The following is a 27,955-nucleotide window of genomic DNA, read 5'->3' as shown; positions in this document are numbered from 1 at the left end:
TAAGTAAACAAAATATTTCTTTCGGTAATCTTTTTTCTCATAAAAAACAAACTATAAATCATAGTTTACTTCATAGTAAACTTCAATTACTGAGCAAAAAAGTTAACGTATCTTTCAGCATCGTAGCAAACGTTTTCAATGGCTTCTACTCCTTTCTCAACTTCAAGACTGAGAATGTCACACATATTTATGAATTTTTGTAAATGAATGCGGACATAAGGATTCTGCAATATTAAAAAATTATAATTAAATATAATAGAGTAAGTTTACAAAAGCTAATAGAAAATAGGGAAAATAAATAAATTTCGTTACTTTTGGCAGATTGAAGCATTTTTCAGAAAACAAAGTGTAAAGCTTCTTGTAGCAAGGAAAATTTTGTTTGTTAAGGGAATGCCTTCCAGTCCTTATTTCGTCTTTAGCATTTTCGTCGAGATCTAACAAGTTATTAATAATCTTTTCCACGACTGAATCAACTTCAGATCGTTTCTGAAAAGAAAACTTAATTAATGCTCAATAAAATGGACAGAGAAAATGAGACTGATCTACATTAGAAAAACTACACAATACCTTTTCCAGAGAACGTAATTTTGTTTTTAGTTCTTTCCTCTTACTAGCATCCGTGTATTTTTCTAGTTGGTTCTTTAAAGTCTGAATTGGGACATGTAAATTGTCACAAGCATCCTTAAACAAAATAATACTCGTTAATGAGGGAATCCATCAACATAATTGAAATTATTGAAAATACGAGGGGGTACCCAAAAAAAACCGGAATTATTTTTTAAAAGCTATTTATTTACAAATTTTTTACAGAACAACCTTATCCCCTTCAAAATACTCTCCATTGCAACTAATACATTTGTCCCACCGGTGCTTCCACTGTTCGAAACATTTTTTGTAGTCATCTTTAGAAATGGCTGACAGCTCCTTCTTCGTTTTTTTCTTGACCTCTTCAATGTTGTCAAATCGGTGACCTTTCATGCCCTTTTTCATGCGTGGAAATAAGAAAAAGTCGCACGGAGCCAGGTCAGGCGAGTAAGGTGCGTGGGGCAGCGGAACCATGCCAATTTTTAGCCAAAAACTGTGTAACAGAGATGGCTGTGTGTGCAGGTGCATTGTCGTGGTGGAAGAACCAGTCTCCTGTATGCCACAAATCGGGTCTTTTTTGGCGAACACTATTGCGCAATCTTTTCAAAACTTCCAAATACAAGGTTTGATTGACGGTCTGACCTGGGGGGACAAACTCTGAATGGACTACGCCTTTGGCATCAAAAAAGCAAATCAGCATTGTTTTGATGTTTGACTTGACTTGACGACATTTTTTTGGTCGGGGTGAAGATGACGTCTTCCATTGGCTCGACTGTTGCTTTGTTTCTGGGTCATAACCATAGCACCATGACTCATCACCAGTAATGACCTTTGACAGAAAGTCTGGATCAGTTTCAAGCTGTTGTTTCAAAGCACGACATGTTTCAACTCGATGTTCTTTTTGATTGTCAGTCAGAACTCGAGGAACAAACTTGGCAGCAACCCTTTTCATCCCCAAATCTTCCGTTAAAATTCGCTGAACCGAGCTCCAAGATAACCCACTACTCTCTGACAGTTGATCAATTGTCTGTCGACGGTTGTGAACACCAGCTCTCGAATTTTTTCAACATTTTCGTCGATTCGGGCAGTTGATGGACGTCCAGAACGAGGTTTGTCATCAATCGACATGTCGCCATTTTTAAACCGAGTAAACCACTCGTATACTTGAGTTTTTCCCATAGCGTCATCTTTGTAAGCTGTTTTCAACATTAAAACACTTTCATCAGCATTTTTGCCGAGTAGAAAACAAAATTTCAACGCTGCACGTTGTTCACTTAAACTTGCCATCATAAAAAACGAAAAAAGAACAAAACAGCGCTGGTAAAAACAATCACTGCAGATGAACAGAACAAGCCAGGCAGACAACACAGGCAGGACTGAACTGGCAAGGAATTGCGCTGTACACGTCTAGCGGCAGAAATGCGTACTACATAAGCTCCATGCGCGGCAACGCAATTCCGGTTATTTTTGGGTACCCCCTCGTACACAACACAGCTGCATTCACGAACTGTTGAACTTAGCCTACTTCTTTTTCTCTTAACCCTGCCGGAGATTCAGTATAACTTGTATGAAGTGATTGATTAATAAATATTTAAATATCTGAAATAATTAGGCTGATTTATTCCAGGTGTAGGGGATAGAATACTTTTTTAATGCCTTATGGTTCTAATCGCCCACCACATTAAATTAAATATTTGTGTCATAGATTTCCCAGAATTAAAAATCCAATAATTTTTTTATTTGAATTTCAAATGCAAAATATTGATAAATATTACTTTAATCATCATTTTAACTTTAAAAATAATCGATAATGCCATTTTCCAGAGTAAAATTGCGTATATTGTTCGCTGATTTTCTTTACATTTGGAGTAAAGCTATACTTTCATTATAACTTTTTATAACTAATTGTTTAGCAGAACTGTTAATACCATTGGAGGGATATTTTAAAAGAATGCTTACAGTTTATGTCCCTAAGAACTCCACAAAAACAATTTTCTTGGGAAAACGTTTAGGGGAGTGGTACTAAAGTTAGTGGAAGGAAGATATGGAATCAAATGAAATTGCAAAACTACCAAGTTGATAAGAAGAAGATAGAGTCTCTAATACTACTGCTAAATGATAAGGGGTGTGGCAACAAGTTATAGGGAAGTGATGAATAAATACTTCCTATTATAAGAGATAACATAAAGAAAATTACGGTACTTTTCTATAAGACCGATCCCCCTTAGGGATGTGACAAAAATTAAGCTGGGATTACAATAATTTCTTTTTGTTAGAAGAAAACTGGCTGTAAACTGGTATTACAGTACTTCATTTTCAGAGAAGTAAGAGGAATTAAACTGTGAATACAGTATTTCTTAATGAAAAGAGAAATTAAACTTCGATTAGTGCATTGCAATACTCCCTTAAGGTATAATAGCAGGATAGCGCTTTGATATTAAGGGGCGCCTTGGTGGTTAGAATAATAACCTAGAAAGCTTAACCAGCCAATGAAAGGCGTTCCCGCAGAAGACTTCCTGATTGCTATGAACAAAAAAAAACATGCCTTCATTGCTCGGTAGATTCTCGAAAGAACTACCTTTGACTTATCAAAAAACCAAAATTCAAGATTAAAAAAATCATTTTCATTATTTTAGTATATGTACCGCCGAAGCTAGGAATTATGGAAGGGTTAGCGTACTGGACACCCACGCGGAGGTCTCGGGTTCGAATCCAGCTGCTGACCCTTAGATTTTCTCTTCCTAGGAGCTTCTTACAGCTCACTGTCCGGTGATGGACAGTGTTGTCTGTAACGAGAGAACACTGTCCAGAAGCTCCGGGCGCCAATAACCTTAGATGTTGACGCGCCTTAAATCATTAAAAAAAATTTCATTATTTTTTGTCAGAATAAATCAATGATTTGTGAAATATTCAAAATTAAAATAAGTTCTTTAAAAACATTTTTATACTTACCAACGTTGGATCAATTTTTATTTCATTTGTAACCTGATTAACGCTTTTCTTATTTAATCCTAATACATCTTTCAATTTTGTGTTCCCTATATCTAAGTCACCATATTCTTCAACATGGCTTGTGTTCGTACGAGTTCTAACTCTTTCAAACTGATGGTGGAGATCATTATGTACTAGACTTTCCTAAACAAATTAGTACATTAAACAGCTAAAATGAATTGAATCTGAATCCATTAAAATTTACTTGTTTAATGTAAAATTATAAATTAACTACTCACCGAACTCACATCTTCCATCCATTTTACGCTGAACAAATCACCCAAATAAGTATTTCTTTTATTATCATAATAGCACGCATAAGAGCTCTCAAAAGGGTCAGCAGCAGTAGTAACAAATACTAAAAGCAAAACATTTAACCGTAAGTTAATTTTTTCACAAAATTCCTTTATCCTGTGACATGTTCAACTTCCAAATAAACTTAACGTAAATGACAACAGTGGTACTTTACGTCCATTTTGATGAAATTGAGGGGGGGAATGATTAGGATTGAATTGCTCTTTAGCTAGATCTGAGTGCACAATTGTTCATTATGTAATCTTAAGATACCTACTATTTCATTGCTGAACGCCCTATTCTGCGAGAATTTATTGCGGGCAGCTTTTAATGCGGAGAGGTTAGATTTGATTGTTTTGGTCGGTATTGGCAGAGTTTGTTTATTTTTACTGTAAATGCCTTAAATTATAGGAAAACTTTAATAGAGGAATGTAATTTTTAATTTTTGTTTAATTTTAGGTCAGGTTTAGTGTTTTATGTTTAATAAATATGTAGAAAGCATTTTTATTTTTTTATAATAGGGGTTGTTTTTGTTTTTTTTAAACTTAATCTGCTCGTCTTTTGTTTGTTTTTTTATATTCTATTCTATTTGGCCCGGAGGACCAAAATGTCAGCGCGTGAACGTTGACACCCCGAGGCGAAGCGTTAGGCGGGACGCAATGCACCAGCGGCTAAAACTGGAAGTGGCGAAGCGGGTTCCTTGATGCCAATCGAGTGATGGTACGTGTATACCACCAAGGCTCGGCGGAAGCGAAGCGTAGCAGCGTAGAGGCGGTAAGAAGCACAGTAAAACCAGCAGGCTCAAAAGCACATACAGCAGACCAAGCACCGTACAGGACGCTGGTCAGTAGCGGACTCCCTCAATAGATAAGGAGGTGCCCATGTGGTCTAAGAGAAGGTAGAGGGGGTAGTTGGGCAGCGTGAGAATGGCATAGAATAACATAGAAAATAAGTTAAAATATATACAAAGCTTCAGAGAATAAGAATAAGGTTTTAAATATACACGAAAAGCTGAAAGTCCAACCATCGGAGGCGAACGTCAGTACGCGCGCTGGCGATGGGCCGACCAGCGCGAAGTCATAGCCGAACGTCCCCGATCGCGACCGAACACATATGTACATGCATACATATTTACATATCTTTTGATAACTGCCGCCACCGCGCTGGCTGGCCGCTTCTGTCATATCATTGTTGTACCATGATGGACCAAGACGATGCTCTTAGCTGTCTCAGGCTGGAAACATAGTGGAGCGGCGCGCAAAGCGGCGATGATAGCGAAGAGAAAAGCGGCAAAAACAAAAACTAGAAATAGATAGAATTGCTCTATCTTCGCTTTGCTCGCCACTATGCGCGGTCCCATATGTTTACTTGTGTTTGATTTCGCTGCTTTGCTCCTCGCTATCATCGCCGCTTTGCTCGCCGCTCCACTATGTTTCCAGCCTCAGGGAGCGCCGCGGCGCCCCCTGAGACGGCGGCGCCCGTGTGCATTGCACACCCTGCACAATAGGTTAAGCCGCCCCTGGGGTTAAATTTGTTGTTTTCAAGTTTCATCGGGTATTCTTTTTTTAAAAAACAACTCTGCAGACGGAAACAGTCCTTGTAGATGTATTTGTAAATATTTATTGATTAATACTCAAATAAACGCCATTATTATTAATTTTTTCACAATTAATTTAAGATAAATGCTGGGATCATCCCAATTTTGAATTTGTATTAAGTATGGTAAAAATGACCATACTATTAATTTTTCTCCAAAATATTTTACTTATTCTGAAGTTCTATTTGGTTTTTAGCCATTATCAATAGCATCGTAAAATACAAATATAATCAAATACGTGTCAAATATACTCAGGTTTACACTAGTAAAATTTCCGCCAAAAAATAAAATAAAATGTATTCCCTCAATTTCAGTAATTTATTGGAATTAAAGCTAATTTTGATTCTGTCTCAACCTTGGTTTTTCCATTTTTTAATAAACATTGTCTTTATACTGGATTATTAACAGTATTAAACTATTACCTTAAAAATTTTGCGATCCTGTATTTAAGAGAAAAATATTTAGTAGTAATTATTTTAAGTAACTGATTACGTAATTTTGCTGCATAATTATGTTATGTGAGTTGTATTTACAACGATATTATCGTGGGGTTTAAAAGTGATCGGAAAAATACGAGATGTTGGAATATATAAAGAAACATTGGTCCTGAGAAATTGTATAACAACCAAAAAACAAATCTTTTATTTGGGAGGAGAGAAAGTACACTCTTACCGGAATGCTTGGGATATTTAGAGCCCAAGCCCAGCTATTACCTTACTTCTAGGGAAGACCTTCTACCTTCTTCTAGGGGTTGGCCCTTACTGTTTTTATGATTTATGTTAAAGAGCGGCAGGGATGGTATCAATGCCCGATTAAATAGTTTGCATTGAGGGTAGTAAATCAAAAGAAAAAAGAACTTGCCGTGAAGTTTCCTCTAAAGCATTGGATACAAACTGTCGAATTTATTGTTTACCTAAGACCTAATCTGAAGTAATTGGCATTTGGAGCTTTCTATTGATTTACTACAGACTACTGTAGAGGCAGTTTGCTTGGTACTTATTCTTCGCTTAAAATGCTTATCCTCATCGCTGCCACGAAAAATAGTGAGTATGCCAAATGAACATTGAGAGGAAAGTGAAATGTCTCCTATACATATAGATCTGAACTGAGAAACAGTAGATTAATGAAAAGCCGAGTTTTACGTACAGAGAAGATGGCAAATCTGAAGATAAAAAGCAATAAAAGCTTCAAAAAATAAAAGAATTTTTAAAAGAATAAAAGAACCCTAATACAAATAATTAATATTAATAAACAAAAAAAACTTACTATTTAGATCATCATCTAGAAGGTTGTCAAACATGGAGCCAGATTCGCATGCTTCAACATAGAGTACTAACTAAAACATTCATTTATTGAAAATTTCGGGCATTTAAAACTTCTTCATATAAATTAAGCGTGATGATGAATTTTAAGAAAAATAATCTAGTTATTACCTTAGAAAACTGAGATTTATGAGCCATACTTTTGAGAGCTTTGATAAGATCGTCAGCAGCTAAGTCTTCCTCAGGGAAGCATAAGACTCCTGGGCCGCCATGATCAACAAAATTGACGAAGATATGATCATTTGGTCCACTAAGAGAAAACAAAAATTAAAAAAGCTGGTAAAAACTCACGTATTTCTCTTTCTTCAAGTCTACCTTAAATTTTTCTATGTTTCAGAAGTTTGTTAAATGTTTTATTATTTTGAAGTAACTAGAATAGCGTGAGAAGTTGTAAATTACAGCCACTTAATTGAAAGTAATTTTACTAAGGTGTTTCGACTATTCGGAAATGTTTTCCATAAACAGACTACTGTTTACGATCTTCCTCAATCTTTGAATACCAGGACTGTACTTTACATCTCTGAATATTATATGGAAAGAATATATGAAGAATTTACTGACAAAAAGTTGTGCAGTTTCACAGAAGTAGCCAATGAAACATTCCCTGTATTTTTGGTACCTTACACAAGACTTATGAGGCAGCAACAATTCTTCTACCAGGTTACTACTTCGAGGAAACGTTTTAAAAATCTGTATACACCCTATACCAACCTTTCGATAACTCTTCCACTTCCAATTCCTAGAACTGCAGACTTATTTCCAGTGAGCACATGTAAAAATGTTTGGGGATTCACGTTCTGTAAAAAAAATCATTCATTAAAAGGTTTCAGATAATCTTTTTAGAATAATTTAATCCCCTAAGTGTTATTGTTCATACCTTGAAGTGAATTTGAATGCATTGGAAAAGATCTCTTGTTTAGGAAAACAATAATTTAAAAGAAATCGATTAGTATTTGTCTAGTTATTTAAAAGTAAGAGAATAGAGAAATATTTCTATAATATTCACAGCCAGGCCAAACGCATCTACTTTCTAAAAAGGCCGAGAATAAAAATACCTTACATAAAACTTTTTTAGTCAAGCTACAATCAAAAATAATTTGAGATATAGAAATGAACACAAATTATTACAAATTTTTCGAAATAAAGCACTTCCAGTTTACAGTTATTTGTTTATCTGTAACCAACTTTTCCGCTTTTTATGATTTTTTCCTAACTGGCCGGTGGTTTGATTTTATATAGTGGGTGATTTGTCTGTTAGTATTTTTCTGTTTGTGTAGTTTTAAAGTCACTGTCCATATAGTTGAGTGCAGATTATATTTTAATTTTCTTTGTCCTAATGTAGTTATACAAGTCTGGGTAAATATTTGGTAAGTCAGTATGGTGTATAATGGGAAGTGGGCAGTACGTCTGTAATATTGCCTTCCACAGCTGATCCCTTTAGTTCTTGTTCTTCTGCAGTCCAAGATGATGTAATTTGCTTCGGCTGTTGATTTCTTGTCGCAGGAGCATTAGTTATAACTTTATAGTTACAAATTAAAAATTTGCATAGCATTTTCACTTCATTAAACATGGTTCTCCCGAAAATTGTATTAATTATTATTTATTTAATATTTTTATTTTTTAACGGCTATTCTACGCCAACAGATTTGAGCTCATCTAATTAAGGAAATTATACAACCCTATAAACCCCCCCCCCCCACAAACATTTTATCGTTGAAATACATTCAATTGATAACATAAATATTATCCACTAATTTAGTAGTTAGACCAATGACTGCCTGAAAAATGCTTATTTTTAATTTTACGCAATATCCACAACATTTTAAAATATACTCTTCAATTTCTTGACAAGCCTTGGGGACAGATTTTCACTTTATTTGGCCCATTCTTTAAATCTAAGCAGATATGCTTTGTGAGACTAAGAATCATTTGATCCCAAATAATAAAAACAAATAAAAGAATACTACTTGGGGTATTCTTTATCACTGAAATGTTTTGACTGATGGCCATTGTATTCATTTCCTAGTATTTTAACAAACTAATTTCTTGTTAGTGACTAAACCTTATTTACGTTACCTTTCCTGTGTAATCCTTTGGTACTCCATGATAAACATCTTTTCCACCTGGTGAGTTAATAATAACACCTGGAGTTGGGTTCCTGTTAAAAAATAAATAAATAAATAGCATCTGAAGGAAACATTACATAAAGTGGAACTTAAATGCCAGTACATGAAAAAAAACTAACTCTGAATTATAAGCGATATCATCTGCCATCATAACAATGATATTTTCATCGGGAATACCATTCGAATGCAAAATCTGATAAGCATGACAAACATCGGCCTAACAAAAAAAAAATATTATTTTCGGTATTACATCACAGTGTGAAAAGAATCACAGCAAGAGATTACCTGGTGTCTATAATTATAATATCCATCAGATCCTGCAACTAAAAAAGCCCATATTTTACCACTACTCGGTTTAGATGGGAACCCATAAGTGCTAACTACTAATATCAAAATAAAACCCCCTAATAACTGTAAGCTATACATTTCCCAGCACTTACAAAATTTAGGTATGTCGTACAAAGCAAACTTATCGCTTTCAAAACCTTAACATACTTTAGAACTATTTAGGTTTACCGTCAGTTATATACTACATTTAACTCCCAATCACAATACTCATCAATCTAATTAATGTGATAGGGAAGACTGGAATGACACAATGGTTTTGTAGTGGGAATTTTATAGGTAATTGTTCCATCAATCTTCTTGACACTAAAACTTACAAACATTGTCTGCGGTGCTACTATAAAATTAAAGAAGTGTTTTCAATCAAAGGAAACAACCTTTCAAAATTAAAGTGGTGCTATTTAATTCAAGGGCTTCGATGAAGTCATTCTGATTAATTGTTGATTTTATTTAATTTTGTTGAGCCTATTTTTAAACAAAAGAAAATAAGAAAATTTATTTTTATTTTAATCATCTCTTAAAGAGAAAATTACTTATCAAATTACTTTTTTATTTAAAAAAGTAAGTGTAAGGAAAAAAGAAAAATCCCTTAACGAAAAGTACTTCTTCACTTATAAAAATGTTGTATCCATATCTTAGTTTTGTCATTTGGTATTGTAGATCTAATAATTTTTAATTGATTATTTTTTCTGGATACTCAGTTTTGGGGAGGGCTGTGGATGATTGCCAATGAAATGTCGTTTCATTAAATGTTGTTTCATTGAAATGTATGGTTTTAAAAACTATTAAATGTGGGTGAAATTCCGAATTTTATAATAAAATTTATATGGTAAAACTAGGAAAATTATTAGGATGAGAGAGAACAGTTTTTTTTATATACAAATGTTGAGAAATGAGTTTGACTAGGTAAACAAGATACTTCTTTTCTTGTAACTAGTGGACAAGAAATAAAAGATTTATCATTGTTAACTGATAAGAAAAACCGCATTGACGCTATCATAAACATACATATGCGCAGATAACACAAATTTCGGGAAATTCATTTTTAAAAAAACTTTAAACACAAAAGCTTCTTCAGAAAAGTATTTAAAATGATTATTTATAGAACCACATTTCTTTTTTTTTTTTTTTTTTTTGGCAATTTATTAAATTTACATTTTGCTTCCAACTAAGAGGTTCAAAATAATAATGCAATTATTCGTTAGAAACATTTCTAGATGTAAGTAAAGTAACCGCTATTTTTTTAGGCAGGTCTTAACGTCCATCTACCAATTAGGTGTCGTGGTCGGGGGCGGTAGCTCATACTTTACTATAAACAGTTTTTTCTAATAAATAAGAAGTAGTCATACGCGGGATTCGAACTGGAGGTCTCCCCAATTTCTTGTATTTAAAAAAGAAGAAAAATGGGATTAGAAGAGAAAAAGATTCTTTTGTTACAGGGGCTCAAAAAAACAAGGAAAAATCAATAGAAATCAATAAAATATCCATTAAAGCACCTTCTTTTTGGCCTGACAAACCTTCACACTTGATTTTTTTTTAGGTAGAAGCAAAATTTGCTTTAAACAGAACTCCTCCAGAACAGACAAAATTCATCTAGCAGCGCAGTAAGACTTGCGGATAATGGACTTGTGGAATATCTCTTTATCCAACGAAGTTCAAAAATATACAAGGCAAAAGAAAGACTGTTCACGATTTATAAGGAAAGTGAGGAAAGACAAATAAAAAAAAGATTCTAAGCGAAATTGAATTTGGTGACAATAAACCAAATCAGCTTCCAAGAAAAATGATAACTTATCGGGAACTGAGATTTCCGAAAAGTTGTTAGAAAAAGGGACAATGGCGCAATGCAGAGATAAATATCCAGATAGATATTCTATGCCAGGAATAGAAGATTAAGCCCAAATATTTTTTCTGAAATAGGGTCTTCCGTGCTTTTCCCAAAAACCTTTAGCGGATGGAAATGATCCAAAAACAACCATAATTATTGCTTTTAGATTGAACGGATGTAGGAACGCCCCTAGTATCTTCTTAAGGTTTGCTTTGCTAATCTTTATGATGTTTCGGTTGCCTCAAATATTGTATACAACTGCCATAGAAGTATTTTACATCTCACTAAGCTTTTTGGACCAATTTCTTCAAAACGGAATCAGAATAAATGTTAGGAAATCTAGTTTCTATCTATCAAAAGTAAAATTCTTTTAAGTTATATCATCTCTCCGGATACAGAACGAGTTTTGTAACTGCTAGACAAAAGTTGTCAGTGTTAAAAATCTCTGTGCTTTAATTGAGGATCTGAGGGTTCTATGGATTGATGAGTTAATTTTAAGTTCAATTTAAGTTAAGAGGTTTAAATTGTGTAATAAACATTTCTAGCTCTTACAATGAAACTGCTCAACAAAAAGTTAGCAGTTTTAATATTAAAGTTTAGTAAACGTCAGAAGGAAAGTAAATTAGTAATAATATTATTTTATATAATATTATTTCAAGTATTTAATTTATATTTCAGCAAATAGAAACGTTCGAAAAAGCTAATACTTTATTGTGAATGTTTTTCACTTTTTCCCCATTCTCCTGAACTGAGTTCTTTTACTAGAATTAGGGCTTTCTTGTTGCTTTAACATTAAGACACATTTGAACAATGTCGTCATAAGTCCTAACAGAAGTTACTAGAAACACTTTTGGAATTTTTTTCAAAATTGGTTTCACTGAAATATAATTATAGTATCACATTTACATTTATATTTATTATAATTTATTAGAAGTCACAGCCCCTTACGCTGGCCAATTTCACTTATAAAATATTTTTTTTATTGAAGAGTAATGTTTTAACTAGCTATTTACATTAGATTGAGGTAAACAAAAGTTTAATCAAGTCATTATCAAAGCAATCAAATTATTATTAATGCGAGGATTTTTTAATGACGCGCTATTGCACACACACACTCACGCAAAATATATAATGACGCTAAAAAATTCAAAAGACTTTACAAAAACAAACGATTTTTGGTGTAGATCCTACAGCAGTATGAATAGGTATTGTAGGTTTCAACCTACAATAAATATTATCAACATATGTTCATCCTTCTCATTCTTTAATTTGAAGGTTACTGGCCTAAGTTGTTACGTTAAATTATATTATTTTATTTTTATTTTTTATGTATTGAGACGACGGACTGTGTTCTCTTTACAGACAACACTGTCCATTACCGGGCAGGAAGTGAAAATCTAAGACCAGCAGCTGAATTCGAACCCGAGATCTCCGCATTGGAAGTTAAGAATAATTATTCAGTTTTCTTTGATTACTTCTTAAATCAGCAAGAGAATAGCCATCTTCTCTATTGGGCCAGACCGGCCTAAACGCTATGAATGCGTCCTACGTCAGGTCGAAGACTTTTAACGAATGCGACAAGGAATTGTTATCCCTGGCTAACCACAACAGCTGAAGAATCGCTGTGTGTCGAACACAAAGGCATACAAACTGCGATACGCTAGAAGGCATGGAGGGTTCAGCGAATACCTACTTAGCGGAATTCTGTATTTAGAAAAAAAAAACTTGTTGCTACATTTGTACCCACTGAAATATGACACAAGGAAGCATTCTACATTATTGGAAAAATATGGCGGCGCCATAAAAAAAATATGTAGTAATACATGTAAAATAAAATTAAATTAAAGAAAAATGAATACGTAGAACAAATGGTCTTAAAATATAAAGGGTGTACGAATTTTAATAAACAAATTGAAATTTTCGAAAACGAAATGATACTAAAATAAGAAATAATTTGAAAAAAGAATTTACAATTTATTTATAATAAATTATAATATCACAAAGAATTATATATATATAGAGCATTTTTTCATTTTTAATTTATTAAAAAAGAGAGCATTTACTTACAATATTCTAATTTTCAAGATGTTTAAGTTTCTGAAATAACATATTATTTCAAACGATTACTTTACACATTATTAAAGGTTTAGCTTCTTTTTTTTTTTTTATAACAAAGTAACATAACACTGTTTTAATTGATAATATTTGTAAAAAGGATTAGTATAAACGAAACAATAAAAATAAGTAAATGAAATGTTTTTTTTTAATCCTTTTTCTTCCACTAGAATCTCACAATGCGTGAATTACAGTGCAAAAAAGTTAACGTATCTTTCAGGATCGTAGCAAACGCTTTCAATGGCTTCCTTTGCTTTCTCAACATCCAGACTGGGAATGTCACACATATTTATGAATTTTTGTAAATGAATGCGGACATAAGGATTCTGAAATATTAAAAGATTATCATTAAATACAATAGAATAAGTTTTCACAAGTTAATAGAAAATAGGGAAAATAAATAAATTTCGTTACTTTTGATATATTGAAGCATTTTTCAGAAAACAAAGTGTAAAGCTTCTTGTAACAAGGAAAATTTTGTTTGTTAAGGGAATGCCTTCCAATCCTTATTTTTTCTTTAGCATCTTCGTCGAGATCTAACAAGTTATTAATAATCTTTTCCACGACTACATCAACTTCAGATCGTTTCTTAAAAAAAAAAAAAACATAATTGTAACTAAACGTCAGTAAAATGGAGAGAAAATAAGGCAGATCTATATTAGAAAAAACTAAAATAAAAATACCTTTTCCAGAGAACGTAATTTAGTTTTTAGTTCTTTCCTTTTACTAGCATCCTTGTATTTTTCAAGTTGGTTCTTTAAAGTTTGAATTGGGACATGTAAATTGTCAAAAACATCCTTAAACAAAATAATAATTGTTAATGACCGTATCCATCAAAATAATAATTGAAATTAGTGAAAATATAACACAAAAATACAACACAACGCCATTCCCGAACTGTGAACACTGGTCTATTTCTTTTTCTTATAACCCTGCCAGGGATTCAAATACTGCTAAATACTTGCTAAACGATACATACTTAGGATAAATACTTGCTAAATGATATTAAGATAAGCGTGGCAAATCTGCTACTGTTATATGAATTAATATTGCTTCTGCGACTCATAAAAATTGGCTTTAGGTGAACATTCACTATCCAAAACATGATAAACCCGTGTAAGATAGGCTATTTGGAGGTTTCAATAACAGTCACATGAATAAAATATAAAATGTACGATACACGCAGTAGATATAATTTTGGTCTACGACCAATTGATCCACAAGTAGCCCCTTTCTTTTATTATATTTATATATTATTATGTTATGCTGGCACAAGTCAAATTAAACATAACACAGTGTTTGATACATGGTGGACTACTACAATCAGAAATAAAGTGACCAAATTCAAAAAGACATTGAAAAATGGCAAGTATTGTTTCAGTGTAAAACAATTTTGAAAGGCTCAAAAGGGATAGGTAGGCGCGACCAGCCATTGCATGTTCTTGATTGCTCAACATGGCAACATCTATGACATTAACAAAGTGTCTACATATTTTTTGGAGTATTGTATTCATTGGTGTTTGCTCAAAATTACTGTATTACCGACCTCAAAATTAGGTAGCAAGCATCCCAGATTTGAACTGTATGTGCTCTTCAAACTAATTTCTGCCAGCTTTTCGTGATAACACTAAGATCCAGTACTAAATGGAGAAACACGAGCTTGGAGAAATAAGTTACTTCCCGCAACTTGGTAAGTTGCCTTTGATGGAAAATGTCATTTGTTGTGGTAAATTCTTTACTGCAAAAGATATGTAATATTGATAAATTCTTGTATTTATTTCAGAAAAAACTTGCTACAATGAGTTAGAAATACAGATAACCCAAGGTGTTGCATTGTTGAATCTCGAGTTATCTAATGGGGCTTCTACCCATTTATAAGTGAATGAATAGCTATAGAAGTTCTATGAAGTCATTGGCGCCCGGAATAATATAACAGCTCGCGGATGGTATTCTCTAACTACTGACATCTCCTATAGATATTGGATTAAAAGCATCAGGTCATTTAAAGATGTTTCTACATCTCAAACAAAAAAAAATATCAAAGAAAAAGTCTCATATACCCAAAGTTCTGATTCTCAACCGTTTTCGGTAGAACGACAGTTTTATATTTTTCAATTAATTTTTCTTTATGGACTTTGTCCATGTTATCAGTCTTGACTCCTAAAGGGTTAAATCAAATTTTAATAAACCAATCGAAAGTACATTAAATTTATCTAAAATGATAATTTCGTCAATTTTGACTTTTGCCAATTTTTATGACAGATGGTAACATTTTTGAGCTTAAAATAATAAAAGTGTAATAATTTTCAAAATTTCAATTTTTTTTTTTTTTAAGCATTAACCTCGATACTCCACAAGGCACGTCTACATAAAATTCTGAATCAAATGACACCTCATTCATGAAACATGGTCCAAGCGTTTAGACGCTAGGTTGTTTACAAAAAAGAAACAATAATGTCTGAAAATGCCGTTTTTGCACATTTTTAGCAGTTTTTCTCGAAATCTATTTAACCTGTGTTGTAATCACTTATAGTCGATGATATGCCTTATATATTAAAAAAAAATTGGGAATTTTATTTTTAATAGAAAAAGAGAACAAAATTGTCAAAGTTAGGTGATTTTTAACATTATGCTTTTTGGGTAGTTTTTGACGATCAACCCATTATTGTTTCTATATCGTATTTCACCAATAGGCCCGGTATAATAATTTTCAGTTTAAAACCACATTATGCTTCCTCACCAGATCAACAGTGACATTACATGTTGCATAATATGAAGTGACCTTTTTTCTAAAGCACCCAATTATAAACCATTTTCAATGATAAAAAAGCGCATGGACTTAGGACGCACAATTCCAATCCAGTTCGGAACTTTATTTATTTTTTTTTTTAACAGGTACTTCAGATCATTGCTCAGGATTGACAGTGTTATCTCCAAGTGACAACACTAAAACAATATAGTAGTATATAGTGGTCTGCTTATATTCTGAAACCTTTAGAACACCCAAGGTGTTCTAACATCCCTGAAACTCCTTCTCACTTACACATTGTACAAAGTAGTATAACAACCATATTCAATACATGTGATCAACTGAGCCTTCGAGTACTCTGCAGATTCGGGTCTACATTCTGCAGTTATATACAACTGTCCATTACAGAGAGACCTTAGACTTTCACAGAAAGAGAAAATGTAAGGGCAATCATCTGGTCTGCAGCACAAATGTTTAGCATGCAAAAGCGAAACTGCGGTTATTCAGCCCCCGAATAGCGGGATGGCGATTTTTATTCCCATCTCAATAACGCTTGAAAGCGTGCCTGGGTGCTTAGAATAATAACTAGCAAGCTTAACCAGCAGTTGAAAAGTATTCCAGCAGAACCCAACCTCATTGCTACAAACAATGAAAACATGCCTCCATTTCTCGGTAGATTCTCCAAAGAATCATCTTTGAAGGATATTTTGACTTATCAAAACACCAAAATCCAAAGTTGAAAAGAAAATCATTATTTAGTGGCACTTCATCATTTTTGTTCAGAATAAATCAATATTGTGAAATATTCCAAATTAAAAAGCAATCCTTTTAAAAAAAATTATACTTACCATCATTGGTTCATTTTTTATTTCATTTTCAACAGAATTAACGCTTTTCATATTTAATCCTAATACATCCTCCAATTTTGTGTCCCCAATATCTAAGTCACCATACTCTTCAACATGGCTTGTGTTCGTACGAGTTCTAACTCTTTCAAACTGATGGTGGAGATCATTATGTACTAGACTTTCCTAAACAAATTAGTACATTGAACAACTAAAATGAATTCATATTTAATTCATTAAAATTAAATAATTATAAAATTTCAAAAAACAAAAACTCACAGAACTCATATCTTCCATCCAATTCACACTGAACACATCACCCAAATAAGTATTCCTTTCTTCATCATAATAGCACGCATAAGAGCTCTCAAAAGGATCAGCAGCGGTGGTAACAAATACTAAAAGCAAAATCCAACACTTAACAGTAAGTTAATTTTTTCACAATGAATTTAATAATATTATTGCTGGGTTCTTCACTGACTAAAAAGTTTGTTTAAAACTAAGTTGATCTATATTTTAAAGCACGAACTTGACCTTCAAAATTTTATTAAATATGGTCAGAAAAAGAAACTTCTACTCTCTTTCATATTTCTAGTTGTCTTTATAATATAAAAGGAACCCAATTTTTCTTATATGAAATATATTTTTACTTCTTTTTAAGTTGTAACTTTTTTTTGCCATTATCAATAGCACCGTGAAATATATATCAAATATACTCCAGTTCATACGGGTAAATAGTACAATTGTTAGTTAAATATATTGTAAAGAGAGATTATTTCATTTCCACCAAAAAATAAAGTAAAATGTTTACACTGAAAATCAGCAATTTATTGCAATTAAAGCTAATTTTAATGCTAACTCAACCTTAGTTCTTTCCATTTTTTAATAAACTTTGTCTTTATACGATTATTAACAGTATTAAACTATTATTTCCCTTATAATTTTGTGAACCTGTATTTAAGAGGAAAATATTTAGTAGTAATTATAAGTACCAGAATACGTGATTTTGCTGTATAATTATGTTGTTTAAGTTGTATTTACAAACGATATTCTCATCGGGCTTAAAAGTGAAATCGGAAAAGCACGACATGATAGAATATATAAAGATACATTGGACCTGAGAAAAATTGTATTCCAACAAAAAACAAATATAACAAAAAAAAGCTAGCCCAAGCCTAATGTGATTTAGGGAAAACCTAGATCAACTTTATAAGGGAAGACGGTTTTTATTTATTTTAAAGAGCGGCAGGGATGGAAGCAATATCAGAGACAATAATTTGTATTGAGGATAATAAATCAAAAGAAAGAAGAACTTCTTTTCTTTCTTTTTTAATTTATTTTGTAATTTACAATCAAGTAATGTACATTGTATACAATAAGTAAATATGGAGAGAGTGATGAACTGGTGCGGAAGGAGAGAAACTACCCAGCGGTAGCACTCTCTATAGGAGAGAGGAGAATGTGAGGAGGAGAGTGTGAGGAGGAGAATATAAGGAGGAGAGAGGAGAGATAGAAGAATAATGGCGTTTAGGCCTTCAGACTACTAGGAAGTCGCAGGGCCATTGGCGATTCAGTCGGCGAGGAGTATTAGGGATGTCAGAAGAAGCGAGAGTTAGTACAAGAGGATTAGAGCTAGTCGAGAGAGTAGTATGGAATTTTTGGTATTAAGTCTTGGCGAGTTGGTCTATGAAGGGAATCTTAAAAAAAAAAAGGAAAAAAGAAGTAAATCCGCAATGAAGTTTCCTCTAAAGCATTGGATACAAACTGAAGAATTTTGTTTTTTATTTAAGGCCTGCCAACTTTTGAAGTAATTGGCGTATGGAGCTTTTTCACTGCTTCACTACAAACCACTGCGTAGGCTTCGTACCTTCCTTGATACCTATTGATTGTGTTTGAGCAAAGAAAATACTCCTTCATTAATACATTAAGATACGTAAGCACATTAAAGCAGGAATAAGCTGATTCTTCGCTTAAAATGCTTATCCTTATCGCTGCCACGAAAAATAGTTGGTATGCCAAATGAACATTGAGAGAAAAGTGAATTGTCTCTTATATAGATCTGAACTGAGGAACAGCAGCTTAATGAAAAGCCGAGTTTTACATACAGGGAAAATGGCAAGTCTGTAGATGAAAAGCAAATGCCCAAAACTAAAAGGCCTTCCTTAGGAAAGTAATTGATGGACTGGGAGGTACAGGCACTTTAAAGCAGGAATAAGCTTTAAGCTTAGTATTCTAACGATGAAAAAGAGCTTTAACTAAGAGTAGAAAATTAAGTACCAACATTTTTTATATAATAAAAAAACTACTCACTATTTAGATCATCATCTAGAAGGTTGTCAAACATGGATCCAGAGTAGCATGCTTCAACATAGAGTACTAACTAAAATCGTTCATTAAATGAAATTAAATATTTGTTTTTTATAAACTAAGCATTATGATGAATTATAGCAAAAATTTAGTGTACTACCTTAGAAAACTGAGAGTTTTGAGCCATACTTTTAAGAGCTTTGATAAGATCGTCAGCAGCTAATTCTTCCTCAGGGAAGCATAAGACTCCTGGGCCGCCATGATCAACAAAATTGACGAAGATATGATCATTTGGTTTACTTGAAACAAAACAAAAGCAAAAAAAAGCTGTTGAAAAATTCACGAATTTCTTTCTTTAAGTCTACCTTAGATTTTTCTCTGTTTCAGAAGTTTATTAAAGTTTTATTATTTTGAAGTAACTAGAATAGCGAGAAAAGTTGTAGTTTACAGCCACTTAATTGTAAGTAATTTCACTAAGGTGTTTCGAAATTTCGGATATGTTTTTCATAAACACACTACTGTTTACGATCTTCCTCAATCTATGAATACCAGAACTCTATTTATATCTCTGAATATTATATGGAAAGAACATACATGAAAAATTTACTGATCATTAGTTAGTTGGGGTTGCAGTTTCACAAAAGTACCAAAGAAAAATTTACTGATCATTATTTAGTTGAGGTTGCAGTTTCACAAAAGTACCAAAGAAAAATTTCCTGTGAGATATTTTACTTTCACATAGACTACATGCCAAAAGTGATCAGAAAACTCCAAAAATACATTTTCATTAAGTTCAAATTATAAAGATTTAATTCGATTTCCTCTTATAAACTCATGGAGAAGCGTGAAAGAAATGTGTATCACACAATCATCACTTTTTACAATTCTTGCGATCCTATATATCTTTTCAACAATTATTGACTTATTTAATAGTAGACTTCCCTTGAAATCATTAAATAATCATCTTTAAACAAACTGCATTTTTCTTAAAAATATTCTTGGTTAACGTTTGCAAAGAAAATCGTTAAGAGCGTTTCTAAGTAATCTAAGAAAAGCTTTCAACAACTACTTCTTTCTCGTAGTTGAAAGAAAAGCTTTCGTTAAATCTACTTCTGGTAGATTAATTTAAAAACATTTCAAAAAGTTTGGAAAGCATTTATTACTTTTTTTAAACACAAGACTCATAAGGGAGCGTCAATTCTTCTACCTGGTTAGTACTTCGAGGAAACGCTTTAAAAATTAGTATATGTACCCCAATACCAACCTTTCGATAACTCTTCCACTTCCAATTCCTAGAACTGCAGATTTATTCCCAGTGAGCACATGTAAAAATGTTTTGGAATTCACGTTCTGTAAAACAAAAATTATTCATTACAATACTATACCAAAAGGTTTCAGGTAGTCTTTAGAATAATTTAATTTTAACCCGAAATATTATTGTCCATTCCTTCAAGTAAATTTGAAGACTTCGGACTTTGCATTAGGAAATATCACTTCTTTAGGAAAACAATAATTAGATAAAAATTTATAAGAATCCCTTTAGTTATTTAAAAAAAATGAGACAATCATTTATAATGTTATGAGTATCATTGAGTTATCAGTAATTTCGATAGCACTATATTCGCGGCCAGGATACACGCATCTATTATCTTAAAGGTCGAAGAGACTACTCTACGACTTTTCAGTCAACTAACAAATAAAAATCATTTGATATGAGATTAAAGAATTATTGAACACAATCTGTTACAAATTTTTTTCACTGTTATAATAATTTTTTACTTAATTTTTGGGGCTATTCTATACAAACTAAGTTGAGCTCACCTAATTATGGAAACTGCACAACCTTACAAACCCCTAACATTTTCTCGTTAATAGTACATTCAATTAACATAAATATTATCCACTAATTTGATAGTTGAACCAGAGGCCTGCCTGAAAAATGCTTATCTTTACTTTTAGATATCCACAACTTTTTAATATGTACTCCTTAATTTCTTGACAGGAATAGGGGACAAATTTTCAATTTATTTGCTTATTCATTGAATGAGATATCCGCTTTGTGAGGCTACGAATCATTGATCATAAATAATAAAAAGAAATACACGAATACTACTTGTGATTTCCACACCAATTTCTTTAGAAATTTACAATGAAATGTTTTGTTTGATGACCACTATCTTCATATCAATAAACTAATTTCTGGATACTAACTAAACCTTATGTACGTTACCTTTCCTGTGTAATCCTTTGGTACTCCATGATAAACATCTTTTCCACCTGGTGAGTTAATAATAACACCTGGAGTTGGGTTCCTGTTAAAAAATAAATAAATAAATAGCATCTGAAGGAAACATTACATCAAAATGCATCTGAAAAAAACTAACTCTGGATTATGAGCGATATCATCTTTCATCATAACAATGATATTTTCATCGGGAATACCATTCGAATCCAAAATCTGATAAGCATGACAAACATCGGCCTAACAAAAAAAAAATATTATTTTCGGTATTTCATCACAGTGTGTACAGAATCACAATAAGATTACCTGGTGTCTATAATTTCCATATCCATCAGATCCTGCAACTAAAAAAGCCCATATTTTACCACCACCCGGTTGAGCTGGGATCCCATAAATGCTATCTATATCTAGTGATATCAAAATAAAACACCCTAACAGATGTAAACAATACATCTCCCAGCACTTACAAAGTAGCCAAAAGGTTATGTCGTACAAAACAAACTTTTAACACCTCAACATATATTAGAACTATTAAGGTTGTCCGTCAGTTGTCTACTACAATTAACTCCGAACAATTGTCATCCATTAAATTCATGTGAAGACAAGAATGACACAACGAATTTGTAGTGGGGATGATGAGGCAATTGTTCCCTCAATCTTCCTGACATTGACTGTATTGATGCTTAAATCGTTTTCCTGCGCTACTATTCAAAGTAAAGAACTAAAGAAGTATTTTCAATTGAAAGGTTTCAACAACCTTTTAAAATTAAAATGGCGCCCTTTAATTCGAGGGCTATCATGAAGTTATTGTTGATAGCTAACTTATTTTATTTAATTTTTTGAACCTTTTTTGAAACGGCGGAAATTAAGAAATGACAAAAATAATGTATTTTTCTGATTGTGCTCTTAATCAAAATTAAATTACTAATAATGAAAAAAAAATGCGTACCAAATTACTACTTTTTTATTTAAAAAAGTAAATATAGGAAAAAGAAGTTTCAAAGTTATTTTGTTTTCTTTTCAAAATGAAATATTTCTTGCAATCTCAAGGGATTCTAAAGATTCAACAAGACCTTAATTTAAAACAAAAATTATAAAATCAAAGTAAATCCTTTTTAATTCGAGTTGAATGGCTTTAGATAATTTGATTAGGGAGAAGATTAAATGTGGACGGAAGAAATATTTGAAAAAAGAATTTTCAAAAAACAAAAATTAATCAAGTTACTCGAAAAATTTCCTTTTAATTTTAAACAATCAATATGAAAGGCAAATAACGAATATAATGTTTTATATCAAAAATTAAGTTTTGCTAAATATCGATTAGAAAATTGGTTTTTCATATTTTTTATTTTCTCAAACTTTGGTTACATATTTTAATTAGCAGATTCAGAACGTTTATTTGGAACATTTCGGGGTAAATTCATTTTTACATTGCATCCAATTCCTAATTTTACATGTTGTATGTAGTCGATTTTTGTGTATCCCTTACAGATTTCGGACTTTCTCTTTTCAGAGATTGATTTATCAGTTTTGTTGTAGAGACGTTGACTTCGCTTCCGTCTATATGTCAGCAAACTTAGAATAGACGGAGAATAATTGAAGGCAGATTCTCTACAACAAAATTGTTTAATCAATTTCTGAAGTTAGATAAATGTGCAAAACCGATTAGGTTTACAAAACCATGAAAGCTACGACGGCACCTGGACGATGCTGGCTGAATGGCGAAAGCCAATGCCAAAAAAGTAAACAAAAAAAAAATACGTAGACATACGAGTAGGTCCACTTATAAGATTTATTGTAAATGCTGAATTAAAAGAAATCGGTTCACAGGAATTTAATTATCAACAGAACTTCTTGAGTGTAGTAAGAGAAATTCATATGAGGGTATAAAAGAGTTTTTTTAAATTAATTTTTATATAAGTTTTGCATTAGAGATTATTGCCATTACTCTACGTTTCAAGAATTTAAGCCTTTTTTAAATGTAGGTGAAGCTGACCCTTTTTCCAGTCAAATAGTATTACGTAATTTCTATTTTTTCCATTTTTGTTTGTCTATAAAAACTTATATAATATAAGTTCAATAAAATATATCAAAAATGAAAAATAGCAGGATGCCAAAACTTTCTAAATGAATTTTGTCCCAACAGGGGACGCAACTATAACTTAGCGAACAAAATATTTCTATTGGAAGTACTTTACAGAATGGATTTCTAACTTTTTTGCAATTTAAAATAAAATAATTCAAATACTTTCTTGGAATGCTTACAATAGACACTAGATACGGTCTATAATTTGTTTTAAACTTTGTTCAGGAAAACTTGAAAAAACACTGTAAGAAAGATATAATATATTATGTAGATGCTCCTATTTTAAGTGCCACTTCAATAAATTGCACGATTCTATCATTTCTGTATTATTTAAAAAATCATTCTAATTTTATTTCGGAGAAAATCCCTTAACCAAAAGTTCCACTTCACTTTTTAAAGATTTTGTCTTAACATCTCAGTTTTCTCTTTTGGCACTTTAGATCTATAACTTTTAATTGTTTTTTTTATACAGACTCCGTCTAGATGCAGTTCTGTTTTGGCTAAGTCATTTCATTGAAATGAACGGTTTTAAACACTGTGTTAAATGTAAGTAAGAATTAATTATATATATTTTGAAATTCTGAGTTTTAATAAAATTTATAAGGTAAAACTAAGACAATTATTGTAAGGAGAGAACACAAATTTTTTTAAAACAAATATTGAGAAATGACTCTGCTCTACTTTTTTAAACAAGTTTGTCTAAGTAAACAAGATACTCCTGTTCTTATAACTCGTAATAATTCAAATTGGAGAAGAAATAAAAGATTTATCATTGGTAAGTGATAAGAAAAATCGCATTGACGCTATCATAAACATGTATATGATATATATGTATGTGATATATATAAATATATATATATATATATGCGTAGATGACTCACATATCGGAAATTCCCCTTAAAATAATATAGCATCTTCATAAAAGAATTTAAAATGATTATTTATGAAGCCATTACATGACATTTATTTTTTTAGTAATTAAAGTAAATTAATATTTTGCTATGAACGTAGTGTATTAAAAAATAATTCACTTATTCTTTAGAAACATTTTTAGATGTTCAAAATATTAAATGCCTTTTTTTTTGGCTTCAGGTTTCCAAATTTGTATTATCGTCCCACCCCCGTACTCTTGCTTGCCCGACGGTCTGAAAACTCCGGCTTTTTATTTTCATAAATTTATTTATTTTTTGAATTTTATTTTGCTTAATAAATTATTATTACTATTATGTTCATTTTTGTTTAATATAAGATTTTAATGTTTACAAATATTTTTCTATGAACTTTTATTTTCGAAATAGCAATTTAATTTTGTAAAAATGATCTTTTCTCCAAGTAGTCACTTTTACTGTTGCTTCTCGTATGTGATATCGACCAGGCACTTCTTCAGAGAACTTGATACCCCGATAGAAACCCAAAACAACACATATACTGACACCACTAATCCTCATACAATACACTTAGGACCTATAGAGGTTTAGCTATTTGGCTTACTCTCAGGCAAACTGCAGCTCGTCATCATATTATATTATTCATATTTATCCAATATGCACTTTACCAACTTCTGCATTCTTTGATAAAAACTGACTCTTAAGGAAGATTCTATATTTATTTTTTTTTATGTTTCAGGGAATTAAAATAACTTTTTTTTAAAACTTGATTTAAAAATCCTTAGAATGTCCATGCTTTATTCTCATTGCTTAAAAAATTAGATGAGAAATCAAACAACAATAATAGTGAGTAATCTTTGGCAATGTATATTATTATTTTAAAGATAATAATTGCTAATTTATTCATAGCATAGAGTTGCAATCTTATCTATCGAAAAATAAAATAATAACCCATACGAATAAACAATCTCATATAGAAAAAAAATGAAAAAATAACGAATAAAGTAAAAAATTTATCTGTTCACAGAATTTAGAGAGCCATTATCTTAACAGATAAATTTTTACAACCAGAGACGCAATTCCAAATTAAAATATTAATCTAATTACTTATGTGGTATATTTTTTTACCATTTGATTTAAAATATTATTAAATTAGCTTTAGTCAAAAAAATATTAATATTAAAAAGTTTATGATAGAAAATTAAACTTAATTTTTAAATATAATGCCTAAAAATTCACACCCTAAATTTCTAATATAAAATTTTTAAAGAAATTAAAATAAAAGTATTAAATATAATAACTCCATACACAGCTACATTAACTTGAGTGAATAATAAAGGAAGTTGCTTCCACCAAACATTCCAGCTAATGGGATGCAGTAGCGTACCCTAGCTGTTTGAAAGCTTTCTCAAAAAGCATTGATCGAGGGTAGGGGACTCGTGCCTCTCGTGTTATAGCGTGTAGAATAATTTGACACTGAATCTAACTTAGAATTTTAGGGAAAGTATGTTAATGATGTAGACCTTAATTGGATAGAATGCCTATTCCTTGCCAATTTCAGCGCTGAAATTCCCTAATATTAACATCACGTCGTGTTTAGGGATACTATCAGAGAACCCAATTCAATTCATCATAGAAGGCCTCTTTTTCCTTATCCATCCTATTCTCTGTCGGTGAATGCACTCTAATTAAACTGAGATTAATCTTACATAACGTATTCTTTCTTTTGCCGCCTGATAAACCATCCTTGTTTGTTTCATGCTTTGAGAAAGAGTCTGAATCAAATTGATTCTTTTTATGGCCACTGTTTATTAGAGTATACCTCTTTAGGTTCGCCACCTGAATTTCTTTCCTCTTAAACTTTGCATTCTAAGGTGCTTCCTCTGGCAGCTAGCCACGTTAGCCAGGAGGTTATCTACTGCTCTCTGTATCTGAGGAGGCACCTTTGAAGGCACAGTACATGCTGCGCAAGCTGCGTAAAGTGCATTATTTGATAAATTAAGGAATAAGTTTGAACCATTGAATGAAAGATATTGATCATTTAAATATGTGGCAGGAGGTTTCCAATTTTTTTGGTATTTAAACGCAACTCTCCCAAAATTACTAAAAAATTATTAAACCTTCTTGTTTGTAACAGGTGTAAAATTATTTTTTAGCCATTTTGTGTATGCTTGAGAACATCTAAAGCTCTTAACATCTGATTTTTCTAAGAAAATCACTCGAAAAACTACTTATTTCCCGATATTAAGAAAAATACTGGCTTTACTGCCTTGCCAACATTTTAAGAAGAAAGGGGATGGAAAATTACATAAAAATGACCTATCACGTGCTCTTCTTTCTCTTTGATAACAAGTTCAGATTTCGAAATTGCCTAGCACCTACATTTTGAAGACCTCGAATTGCGGTTTCCGGTTTCTTTCATAACCTTTTATACTCTTTAAAAATGTGTATATGAAAGTGGGGGTCAACTGTGAACACTTACTTTTGGACGCGCGACTGCCGCGTATGCGGGAAGGAATCTAAAATCAAGTCACATATTCTGAAACTAGAGATAACGGGAAACAAATTTTTCCTTTACCATTTTTTGCTCAGATCAACCGTTTAAGCATGAAATGCATTTAAGCCGTCTTAAAATGAACACCCTGTATATGTATACCTAGAGACTAACTGTTCATATTTACATATCTACTGTTCCTATTCATATTCTCACATTTAATCTTCATTTAAATACATAATAAAATTCCTAAATTATAAAGATGTCCGCCGGATCTCTTTAATAGCCACAGAAATAGTTTAAAAGAGAATACTGTGGAACAAGGACTGGATGAATTTGGCTAATAAATTAGGATGTGTTTTAGGTGAAATTTTTGTTTCAGTCAAACACCATTATTGGGAAGGATTAGTGCCTTATTACCGGACGAGTTGCAAACAAAGAGCTTCGAATGGTACTTACCATTACTTATAATAAGAGGCTGTCCCTGGACGTGAATTATATGAATCTAGGACTGGAGAGGTCACAAATCAGTAACTTGATTAAAGTAACGGCTGAAGCCCACAATTTAAATTTCAAACCTTATATTTTGAAGGGAAATTACAATTGCTCGATGTGTGACCTTAGAGAAAACGAAGATGTTTTCCACTTCTTGGGACGTTGTAGAACTCTTAAAATGATAAGAATGATGTTTTTTGGAGCACAGTCCTTATCGGAAGATGAAATATTAGGCTATTTGATTGGTGTAAACTTTGCGGCATTGGCTGGCATTATTAGGAACGCTCTATCCTATCCTACCTTTTTAGTAAGCCAGTTCAATTATTAAATGGAAGATGAGTTGATAATAAAATGAAATAAATATTTAGTTATGAAGGGGACAAAATTCAATAATTTTTGTATTATTTTCATTTTGTGATTCTATTCTTTTCAGTAGAAACAATCTAAATGATATATTTTCATACTATTAATTGACACTCTTGTCAGACAGCCAGTGGCTATGTCGGTAATTACTTTTTCTTAAACATAAAAAAATTAAAAGGTAAAAATTTGTTTCATTGTAAATTATTTATAAATTAAATAAAAGTAGATCATCTATGTATCTATCTATCTACAAAGCGAAAAATAAAGCGAAGGTAAAAACTTTT

At 32.0% G+C, this 27,955-nt stretch overlaps 1 protein-coding gene across 3 annotated transcripts; it reads right to left on the bottom strand.

Moving 5' to 3' along the window:
* On the bottom strand, nucleotides 1-22,057 carry LOC141458945 (legumain-like). Of its 3 annotated transcripts, none has more exons than XM_074137557.1 (11): nucleotides 21,653-22,057; nucleotides 9,035-9,132; nucleotides 8,866-8,947; nucleotides 7,501-7,586; nucleotides 6,901-7,039; nucleotides 6,734-6,803; nucleotides 3,816-3,934; nucleotides 3,538-3,720; nucleotides 568-681; nucleotides 313-486; nucleotides 1-224 (listed from the first exon to the last, which is right to left on the bottom strand). In XM_074137557.1, the coding sequence occupies exons 1-11, from the start codon at nucleotides 21,797-21,799 to the stop codon at nucleotides 87-89; spliced, it is 1,350 nt and encodes a 449-aa protein (XP_073993658.1). In that variant the 5' UTR covers nucleotides 21,800-22,057; the 3' UTR covers nucleotides 1-86. The 3 variants fall into 3 exon arrangements, with proteins under 3 accessions (XP_073993658.1, XP_073993668.1, XP_073993648.1); XM_074137567.1 differs by lacking the exon at nucleotides 21,653-22,057 and adding an exon at nucleotides 9,201-9,431; XM_074137547.1 differs by lacking the exons at nucleotides 1-224; nucleotides 313-486; nucleotides 568-681; ... (5 more) ...; nucleotides 8,866-8,947; nucleotides 9,035-9,132 and adding exons at nucleotides 13,039-13,529; nucleotides 13,618-13,791; nucleotides 13,887-14,000; ... (5 more) ...; nucleotides 21,335-21,416; nucleotides 21,489-21,586 and having other exon boundaries at nucleotides 21,653-22,016.
* Between the last annotated feature and the right edge of the window lie 5,898 nt (nucleotides 22,058-27,955).

Source organism: Rhodnius prolixus, unplaced genomic scaffold (assembly GCF_049639745.1).
Source record: "Rhodnius prolixus isolate KJV_2025 unplaced genomic scaffold, Rpr scaffold_1, whole genome shotgun sequence".
NCBI lineage: Eukaryota > Metazoa > Arthropoda > Insecta > Hemiptera > Reduviidae > Rhodnius > Rhodnius prolixus.
Note: the sequence above shows the minus strand (reverse complement) of the source record. Positions and strands in the feature narration are given on the sequence as shown.